At 40.8% G+C, this 10,313-nt stretch overlaps 1 protein-coding gene across 1 annotated transcript; it reads right to left on the reverse strand.

Annotated features, from left to right (window-relative positions):
• Positions 1-1,806: 1,806 nt before the first annotated feature.
• On the reverse strand, positions 1,807-8,060 carry LOC148015625 (kinesin-like protein KIN-5A). The gene is made up of 23 exons (XM_087665059.1): positions 7,745-8,060; positions 7,513-7,642; positions 7,167-7,325; positions 6,728-7,065; positions 6,481-6,619; positions 6,266-6,363; positions 6,023-6,179; positions 5,850-5,919; positions 5,700-5,776; positions 5,310-5,363; positions 5,148-5,228; positions 4,946-5,057; positions 4,778-4,864; positions 4,512-4,687; positions 4,245-4,406; positions 4,045-4,152; positions 3,792-3,950; positions 3,605-3,688; positions 3,321-3,526; positions 3,081-3,182; positions 2,846-2,955; positions 2,591-2,742; positions 1,807-2,488 (listed from the first exon to the last, which is right to left on the reverse strand). Exons 1-23 carry the CDS (start codon positions 7,858-7,860, stop codon positions 2,234-2,236), a joined length of 3,132 nt encoding a protein of 1,043 aa, XP_087521185.1. The 5' UTR covers positions 7,861-8,060; the 3' UTR covers positions 1,807-2,233.
• Between the last annotated feature and the right edge of the window lie 2,253 nt (positions 8,061-10,313).

Below are 10,313 nucleotides of genomic sequence, written 5' to 3' on the forward strand. Positions count from 1 at the left end.
GACCACACAGGAGTTGGGGTAACTAAGCAGAGCAAGGATGCAAGCCTACGAATTGGCGCAAGTCATGTTAATCTGTTGTTGGTCCTATTGGTGTTAATGAGTGCTACTTAGCACTTACTCAAGCTCGGGCAATGATCTTGAAGGTCAAAAACAAGCCTCAAGTGGAGGGAGCAACTAGAAAAGAAACAAGAGCAAGATTCATACCTCGGAAAGAAGTGGATTGAACTACCATGGAACCTTCAAGTGGAGGGAGCAACTAAAAAAGAAGCAAGAGCAAGATTCATATCTCGAGAACCTTCAAGTGGAGGGAGCAACTAAAAAAGAAGCAAGAGCAAGATTCATATCTCGAGAAGAAGTGGATTAAACTACCATGGGACCTTCAAGCTAAAACTTTTCTTGGACTAAAGTAAAAGCCCTAAAGTGGAAGCATGGAGCAAAAGCAAGAGCTGTAGTGGAAGGAGCAAAAGCAAGAAAGAGAGGCACACACAAGAAATAGGGACTCCAACAGTTACAATGTGTGACCGACCTTCCCTTTATTCAAATGTCACTGAAACAATAAAGCGACAATGATGGGCATCCGCAACCTACAGTGTACATGTGTGTGTGTGTGTGTGGGACCTTCAAGCTAAAACTTTTCTTGGACTAAAGTAAAAGCCCTAAAGTGGAAGCATGGAGCAAAAGCAAGAGCTATAGTGGAAGGAGCAAAAGCAAGAGAGAGAGGCACACACAAGAAATAGGAACTCCAACAGTTACAATGTGTGACCGACCTTCCCTTTATTCAAATGTCACTGAAACAATAAAGCGACAATGATGGGCATCCGCAACCTACAGTGTACGTACGTGTGTGTGTGTGTGTGTGTGTGTACGAGTATTGTCAATAGAACTAATACACGAGCAACTAGGCACATGCACCTTTACCCCCAACACCCATCTTTATACAAGAACATGCATCCAAGAAATCTCCACCAATAGTTTAATGCCATTTGGATCATATAGTTCAAGCATCTTTGGGATTTATTGCTTCCTATCCCATAGAATATACACCTTGTCAACTAGAAGTAGTCCATTGGGGCTAGGACATATAGTGACTTAGCCTAGAGCTTCAACCAGAACCATAAGTTCACTATCAAACTTATTTTTAAATCCACCAATATAATTATAACTAATAGAATTATATTCAACGTTTGATACAAAATTATGGCAAAAATTCCAAAGGTTGCTCTCAAAAGCAAAGAAGATAAATAAATGTAAGTGTTTTCCACAACTCTAACGATATACCAAAATGGCATGCAACTTCAAAGGCCAAACAAGATTCTTTACGTTTTCCACAACTCTAATGATATACCAAAATGGCATGCAACTTCAAAGGCCAAACAAGATTCTTTACACTCAAAAGGTTATTGTTCTACCTTTAAAGCTAGGGTACAAAATTATGGCAAAAATTCCAAAGGCAAAGAAGATTAATAAATGTAATTGTTTTCCACAACTCTAATGATATACCAAAATGGCATGCAACTTCAAAGGCCAAACAAGATTCTTTACACTCAAAAGGTTATTGTTCTACCTTTAAAGCTAGGGTACATAATTGACCTACAACTTCGATGAGCAAGCGAGGCAAAGGCGATGAGCAAGCGAGGCAAAGGCAGACAGGCAAACCATTTGACCTACTATATCCAATTAACAAGGGAGGAATAGGACACCGCTTCCCAAAGTAGAAAATTTGGAGTCGCTTTTCAAGGATCGAAATTTTGCTTTCGCATTAAAACATTCAGGTTATGTATTAATATTACAGTGTGTATTAAAAAAGAAGTCTAGTAAAATGGCTGTTAAAGCTATTCATATTATTAATATTACAGCGGGTATTAAAAAGAAGTTCAGTAAAAATGGCTGTTAAGGCTATTAATATTACAGTGGTATGTACAAAGCAAAAGCTCTCTCGATTTATACAGGTCAAAAGATTCGCTTCTCTTTCTTTCGTAATGGATGCATGCCATCCAACCTTAAGGCCCTTAAGATCCTAGCAACTAACGCCCAGCAAGTAAGGAGGCACTACTCGTGCACGCACAGATCCTTCCCAATGAGAGCTTGGGATCCCACAACTTTTTACACGGACCTTCTCCTATACTTGATTAGCCAATCAATGAGAACGTGAATCCACTGAGAACTTCATACCATCGGAGCACTGTAGTCCCGTTACTGACAATTCAGTGAGCTCTCGTTGCACCAGCCTCGCCTAATTCACGGTTCCCAGAGGCACCCGACTATTATCCTTCAGGAGGGAGGAGTCAGCAAATATGGGTATCTTTGACTCCTTGACAACCATGCCTCCTCTCTGGCCAGCAGCTGTTTTCTCCGGCGACGGGTGATGCACATCTCTGAATTGCTGCACAAGGTCCTCAATGCCTGGAGCTCTTAATGCTTCGATGGCTGCTTTGCTGGCCACGTCCAAGGCCCTCTTCACAGGGGTCACCTTTGTTGGCTTATCCTCCTAAAAATTGGTGACTCACATCACATCAGAAATGCATTTGTAAAACATTAACCAAAAGGACAGCAGCAGCATTCTAAGCAACCCAGATTCTGAATTCCATACCGTGTATTCTTCCTTGAAACAATGATCCGCAAGGCTGTGAATATCATCAGTGCCAGAGCCGTGGCAAACTTGAAGATCTGTAAGAGCCTGTGCTTGGGATGCCATGGTAGACAACATTGTTGCAGCAGAGTCATTATCAGTCTTGACAGACTCTGCAGACAAAAACAGTCAGATACTTAATAGGAAGGTTCGAAAGCGCCCCCCAACATAGCATAGCTTTAAAAAACCAACAAGAGATCAAACAAAGAGTCTCACGATCAATCATCTCTGTGACTGCATTGTTCCCGATCTGGACATCAGACTCAACTGAGCCATTCAACTCTTCAAGATTTGAGAGCAGGAGGCCATTTCCATAGACACCTTCCCTGCGGAGGCAAGAGGCAGGCCAACAGATATCTTATTTGAGACCTTAAGCTGTTCTAACAAAAATTCTGAAAATGGGATAATTCAATTCAGAGGAAATTCTCTTCATAGGAAAACAATTCCGTACTTGACAATCAGATCCACCGCCAGTAAATTGTTCTTCTCAAAATGTTGAATTGACTCCTGTGTCTGCCTCCATGCGTCTCTAGCTCTAATTGAAGTCTTTGTGCTGTTACAAACATGCAGTATTTCAAAACCAAAGTGCCTGATTTTGATGACTAAGATGGAGTAACCAAAGACTTTCTAGCAACCAAGTTGTCTGTTTCAACTAAAATCCAAGACACCATAGACTCCCAGTAGACATTACCAGTGCTCCAAAACGTCTTCCAAACAACCACTCTGTGTGACCAGGTCTGTGGACGATAAAGAAAAGTCTTTTTCTGCTTCTGTCATGTATGCTTGCCATTGATTCTGTGACTCTGATGAGGTCTCTTTGATTTTGGTCAAATCTTTTGCCAGATGACCCGAATCCTTTATTGAAGCTTCGCGCAAGAGACTTATTTTCGAGTTAACCTGTGTGACATGTGACTTCAGAATCACAAAAAGCTAAAGTGGTGAGAATAAAGTAGAATGCTTGTTTTCAAAACTTACAATCTCTGACTTCCTAGCAGTCACAGTGGATACCATTTCTGCTATCTTTTCAATCAACAGTCGCTCTTCTCTGTGAGAAAGCTCCTACATTACAAATTGAAACATATTAGTCCTGCATTTTGCATTCACTTGAAATGTGTTTAATAAAAAAGGGCTTTAATGTGGTGACAATTTTTGTTATTTTCACCTCGTATGTCTTTTCAAGCTCAGTGAGGGTCTGCTGCAGATCTTTGTGGCTGCCAGCTACGTACACTTGCAAATCATTAGCACTTCTCTCTTGAAATTCATAGAAAGCAACAACCTTCTTTGACATTTCTCTGGCTGCATCTATGTTTTGCTGGGCTTTCTGTGTAAGAAAAAGGAAAGAAATACAGGAATTCTAGCACATTCAGAAGAAAATGTGGATCACAATAACAAAAGCAAAAGATCTCAGTGGCAACCTCCTGTCGTTGACAGATAAAGGAAGCTATGTTCTCCTGTTGTTTGACAAAAGCTTGTTGAAGGTCCTGAAGAACTGCTTCAGCTTCGGAGACCGACTTCAGAATAAGCTGGTTGTGACCAGACACCAGTATCAAAGTAAGAGAGCAAAAAAGACACTTGAACCTGCTGTAATACCAGACCCTTTCATCATGACACTGACCTCTTCCAAAGCAATACTGTGGGCAGAAACGGTTGAGTTTAGTTTCTCAAAAGTAGATGTGGAATCTTTCTCATGAGAGTGTACCAAGTCATGAATTTGTTTCAATCCCGAGTGGAACATTTCTTTCAAACTTGAGACTTTCTCTCTCAAAATATCCGTCACCTAATGCATATATGATCCAGAAGTTGGAGCTCAAAATAACTGTGCAGCAAAGACCAGTGCCTTTTGGAATGGAGAACAATGTCTTGTGCATGCAGGTTACATTACCTCATCCTTGTTAGCCCGGAATATTCCAATATGCTCCTGCATACTTTGGAGATGCAGTTGCTGATGTTTTATAGACTCTGTGACACACACATGCAGTGCCTTCAATTGCTGACCAAGATCCTCATGAAAAGTCTGCACAGTGTGCTGATTTTCGGTTTCAACTTTGTCTTTTCGTTCTGCAAAAGGACACAGCATCAGGTCTAAATGCAATGTACATTCATTGGCATAGACTACCAGGATTGGTTACTTAAGTTTGAGGAATATACCAATCTTCATATGGAGCCCTGATATGTCATTTACACAGCTCTCCAACTGTGATTGAAGCATTCCTGCTTGCTCAACCAACGCATTCTCTGCATAACAGATGAAATATTATGAGGCCAACTTTCATGGCAAAGGTAGAGCTCAGCTGGTCCAGAACACAAAGCAGTTACCTGACTGCTGGTATTTTGCAATAATAAATTCTTTTTCTTTTACTATATACTGAGCTTGCTTAATTTTTTCTTTGGCATCTATCAGAGATTCTTGCGTTTGCTGGAGCTTTCTCTGTGTTCAAAAAGCAGCTTTCAGCAATTCCTCAAAATAGAACAATATTTAAGGATGGAAATAAAAAGTATCATTACCAGATAACAGTACCTGACTGGTCTCTAGTTTGGCACTAAGATCACCAAATTGGCGACGCTCTGAGTCAAGTGCTTCTTGCAGGTCATCAAGTTTCTGCACTCACATAAAGAAGGCCAGTTCAGCAGTGGTTACAGTATCAAGCATAAACCTGTTATACATAGAGATTCAACTTACCTTGTTTTTCACTTCAATCTCACATTCCATTTGCTCGATTCTCTCTGACATTGCCTGAATTAGTGCAAAATTTGACCACAGTTAATTCAAGCAATGGACCCCATTGTAGCTCATTATGAACAGGCTCTGACATATAGTTGCATGCAGAGATTAATTACAAGGGGACTAGCACTCAACACAACTTAAATAGTACATATACAAGCTTAAATTCATCTACCACTTCAAGAATTCGCTAGAAGATCTTCAAATTCCAACTCATTACAAACGGGCATTGACATAGCTTCATAAAATTGGGCAAGAACACCTAGCACACCAAGCTCACCTCCTTCCAATGCCTGGACACTCACGGTCAGAGACTCTGTTTATATGGACTTAGATTCAAGAGGCTACCTTTTTCTCTGCTTCTTCCTGCAGAAACCGTTCCCTTGGAAGATACACCCCATTTTTTTCACGGGCGGCATAGACCTCTGTCCAAAGCTGAAACTTTTAGTAAATCATCGAAGGCAAAGTAACACTCACATGGAATGGCTCAATGTTTACCTCCTTTTAGCTTTTCGATCTCCGTATAGAGGTCCTTAATAAGTGCGGACTTCATCATTTTCTGATTAACCTAGAACAGGAAAGAACAGCCATTGATCAAAAAGATTAAGATTAAAACAGTGCAAACAAAAGACAAAGCCTGACACAATATTAAAATGCATGGTTGTAAACACCTCTGGCTTGTTCTTGATATTCTTAGCCCGATGGGCATAATCAAGTGTACTCAACGTCTCTTCTAAACAGTGAACAGAGGGAGAGACTGTTGCAATGATGCATGTCTTAGTCCTGCCTCCCAGTGAATCTCGAAGGAGTCTCGTAAGTTTGCTATCCCTGTGTATAACCAATGCTCAGGCTAAATGCAGCAGCATACACAATACATACAATCAAAATCAACAAGATGTACAAATGCTAGTGACCTGTATGGAATATGACCTAAATGCTCAACTAGAGCAGTGATAACACGACCAAGGGTCAGCAGGCTTTTGTTTATTTCTCCTGCTTCTCTTGCTCTGCCCTGCAGAAAAAGATGCACTAATTTCTTGAGCCCCATAATCACAGAGCTTTTTGTTAAGCATACCATAGTAACCAATACATAAGACAACTGCCTTATCGGTCCTGGAGCATGACATACATCTCTAGCTCCTGATCGTGAAATGTTTTCCGAGCCAGCCAGGTCTACCAAGTTGAGCTTGCCACACTTGATGAGCTCTTCACCATCAAGGGTGGCCTCCTTGATGTGGATTGTGATTGAAAAAATTGAATGTGATCGACTGCAACCCAATCAGCAGTTAGAGACCATAAAACCTGGCACTTCAAACCAACCACCCTACTAGTACTAGAAAATCCACAACAATAGCATCTCCATTTGTGTCCATTACCTGCTTTGCTTGTTCAACAAAGTTTCAGCAGTTCGACGTTTGGCAGATCCACGCTCCAGAAGGTTGTATATCTCACTGGCACTGTAAACAACCTCTTCTTCAAGCCCACGCACTAATACTCCACCCTTCCCATCCTCCATCAAAGCAAGTGGTTTCTTCTGCCTATCCTCCAGAGATCTAGCAATGTCCTCTGGAGCTAGCAAGTCTGTGATCTCCTCATTGTAGAGCTCAAGAAATGTGACTTTCATACTATACTCTGCATTTTGTGCTTCTAGGGTGTCCACGATCTGCTGGACAGCTCGTGGGATAACCCCAGCATCTGCAGGCATTTCTCCATTCTACAATGTACAGAATAGACAGTGAATATTCTAGGGAAGTAATTTCTTTTCTTTAACAGCTGAAAAACCCAGATATGAAGCACAACTTGACATTGGCATACCTTAGTTTTTCTACCACTGCCTTCCATGGTATAGGTCTTTCCTGTTCCTGTCTGACCATAGGCGAAGATAGTGCAATTGAACCCTTCAAGTACCTCATTGACAATAGGTACGATGGCCTGCTCATAAAGATCTTTCTGCTGCGCTTGAGGACCAAAGACCTGATGGAGCAAAAACATTAACATCACTGGATTATAGACTTTTCTCCCTCTCTAGAGTGATGAGAGTATGTTTCAAGACTGCAGCCTCGGAAATTGGCTATGATGAAGGCTTATCCAGAAACACTAACATCACTGGATTGTGTTCCAAGACAGCAGCCTCAGAAACTCGGCTATGGTGAAGGCTTACCTTGTCGAAAGTGAACGTGCGATCGATCTGCTTGGCAGCAATGTTCAGATTGACGGAGACCTCTCGCCGTTGATCGTAACAAGATATGACTTGTGGAGCGTTCGAGCGAAGCTCATCGTCGTTGAAAGGCCTAAGTAAGGTTACCCAGCAGCAAAACACGATAAAGAGAGGTTAAAGAGAAATTCACACAGGAAATGAAATTTGTGCAACAGACGGGAAGAAGGAGGCTTACCTGCAGCGAAGCAGAACCTGCACATTGACGCCTTTGTCTTTCTCCTTGACGTCTAGGGATCGAGGTCCCATGGCGGACGCGGGGCTGGTGGGGAAGAGGGGGGTTGGGGGGGCCATGGTGCGGGGAGGGGGAGGAAGGAAGAGCTAGGGCATGCAGAGGGGCGAAGGGGGGATGGCTGGTTATGGCAATGGCGTGCGTGCCCTAGCAAGCCGATGCTCAGACAGAAGAGAGACAAGGGGAAAGGAGCCTTTCTCTCTCTCGACCAAAGAATGGGAACCATAAACAAGCGCTCCCTCCTTTTGCCTTTGAGTTCTCTCAAAATCGGACCGTTTGAAAAGAGAGAGAGAGAGAGAGAGAGAGAGGCCTCTTTTGAAAACCTCCCTTAATTAGGGGTTATATAATGTGAAATGTTAAAGAATTATGTGAATCATAACATTGCTTGACGATTTATTCATTCCAAATAATAAAATAAAATACTCCTCCACACTCCCCACACGGCAAATAGTGTAGATATCACCATGCACGCATATTGTTGCAGGACCTAGGGGTCAAGGAAGATAGTGATTAAGCATTGGCCCTCCCAAAGCATTGTGTTACACAATTGGAGTGTGTTTCCCATGCTAGGCCAAACTTCACACAATAAAAGTGATGTTGGTCAAACATACTCCCACATACAAGCATCGTGTTTTTTTAGTGCGGCCAACATATTGAAAGACACTTTATACGCTAGAATTTACATGTCATGAAGATTATGCACCTATGCAGTGGAGTTTCAAAGTAAATTTATTATTAAGGTATAACATGTATTTACTATATGAATACTATGTTTTATTAATATATATACCGAAATGTTTGGTGGTGCCAAATGGCACATACTTAGCCCAAACCACCCCCCCCCCCCCCCCAAAAAGGCATTTCTTCTTCTTATTCATCACATCTGTCTTACTACTATATTATTTTGGTTGTGGGTTTGGGAATGCCCAAACTTCTAAAGGACTTCCCGAACCTGCCTCCTTTTCCAAACCTCCATTTTTTTAATTAAAACCCCTTCCCCTCTCTCTCATGTGTAATCTCTCCTTTTCTCCTCCCCCTTCCCTTTTTAATTAAATTCCTCTCTCTCTCTCTCTCTCTCTCTCTCTCTCTCTCTCAATCGAACTTTCTTTTTTATTTAAAGTTTTTTGACATAGTTTTTCACACAATTTGAGAGGGAAATAGAAGAAGAAGAAGAAGATCAAACTTTCTTTTTACTTTAAAGTTTTTTGGACAGTTTTTCATACACTTTGAGAGGGAAATAGAAGAAGAAGAAGAGGGAAAAGAGAGAGAGATAGAGAGAAAGAAAAGAAGAAGAGGAAAGAGGAAGAAGGGGGAGAGAAAGCGGAAGATAAGAAATATAGAGAGAGAAAAGAGAGCAAGAGAAAAAACTTGATAGAGAAAGAGAGAGGAACAGAAAAATGAGGAAAGAGAGACAAAAAACAAAAAACCAAAAGAAAAATATGGAGAGAGAATAAAGAAAGAATAGAAGAGAGAGAAGGAACATAGAGAGGGGAGGGAGAGAGAGAGAGAAAGAGGGGAAATGGGGAGAGAAGAAAAGGAGAGATAGAGAGAGAAGAAGAAAAAAGGAAAAAAGAGGGGAGAGAGAGAGAGACCGAGAAGGAAAAGAGAGGAAAGAGAGAAGAAAAAGAAGGAGGAGGAGAAAAGGAGAGAGAGAGGAGGAAAAAGAGGAAAGAGAATACTTTTTTTAATTAAACCTCTTTTTATATAGTTTTTGACTTAGAGAGAGAGACAGAGAGGAAATAGGGGGAGAGAAAGGGAAAGAGAGGAAAGAGAAAAATAGAGAAAGAAGATAAAATATATATAGAGAGAGAGAGACAAGAGAACGAGAGAAAAAAACTTGAAAGAGAAAGAGAGAGGAAAAGAAAAATGAGGAGAGAGAGTGTGTGTGTGAGTAATAGAGAACAAAAAAGCAAGAAAGATACGGAGAGAATAAAATAAAGAAGAGGAGAGAGGGGAAATAGAGAGAGAATTATAGAAAGAGGAAATAAAAGTTAAAAGAGAGAAGAAAAAAGAAAAAAAGAGGAAAGAGAGAGAGAGAGAGAGAAAGAAGAAGAAAGAGGAAAGGAAGGAGGGAGGAAAAGAAAAAAGAGAATAGTCTTTTTTAGATTAAACTTTTTTTGACATAGAGAGAGATAGAGAGAGAGAGAGAAAGAGAGGAAAGATATAATTTGAGAGAGAGAGAGAGGAAATAAGAAAGAGAGGGGAGATGAGAGGAAAAAAACTTGAAAGAGAGGGAAAAAAAGAGAAGAGAGAGAGAACAAAAAACCGAGAGAAAGATATAAAGAGAGTAAAAAAGAAAGAAGATGAGAGGGAGAGAGAGAGAGAGAGGAAGAATAGAGAAAGAGAATTATAGAGAGAGAAAATATAAAATTTAAGAGAGAGAAATGAGAAAAAGGGAAAACCAAGAGAGAGGGAAAGAGAAAAGAGAGGGGGAGAAAAAAAGGAGAGAGAAAGGAATAAGAAGAAGAGAGATTTTGAACACAGAGAGAGAATTATAGAAAGAGGAAATATAAAA

The sequence above is a fragment of the Lygodium microphyllum genome, chromosome 24 (assembly GCF_053477565.2).
Source record: "Lygodium microphyllum isolate KBCC chromosome 24, Lygodium_microphyllum_v1.1.10, whole genome shotgun sequence".
In the NCBI taxonomy this organism is placed as follows: Eukaryota; Viridiplantae; Streptophyta; class Polypodiopsida; order Schizaeales; family Lygodiaceae; genus Lygodium; species Lygodium microphyllum.

Bases quoted from the DNA above. Each gene is read 5' to 3' on its own strand.
- LOC148015625 (XM_087665059.1), bottom strand. From the start codon at position 7,860: ATGGCCCCCCCAACCCCCCTCTTCCCCACCAGCCCCGCGTCCGCCATG. The intron at 7,326-7,512 runs GTAAGCCTTCAC...TTGCTCCATCAG, and splicing joins GCACGTTCACTTTCGACAAG to GTCTTTGGTCCTCAAGCGCA. The intron at 4,865-4,945 runs GTAACTGCTTTG...TCTGTTATGCAG, and splicing joins TGCAAAATACCAGCAGTCAG to AGAATGCGTTGGTTGAGCAA.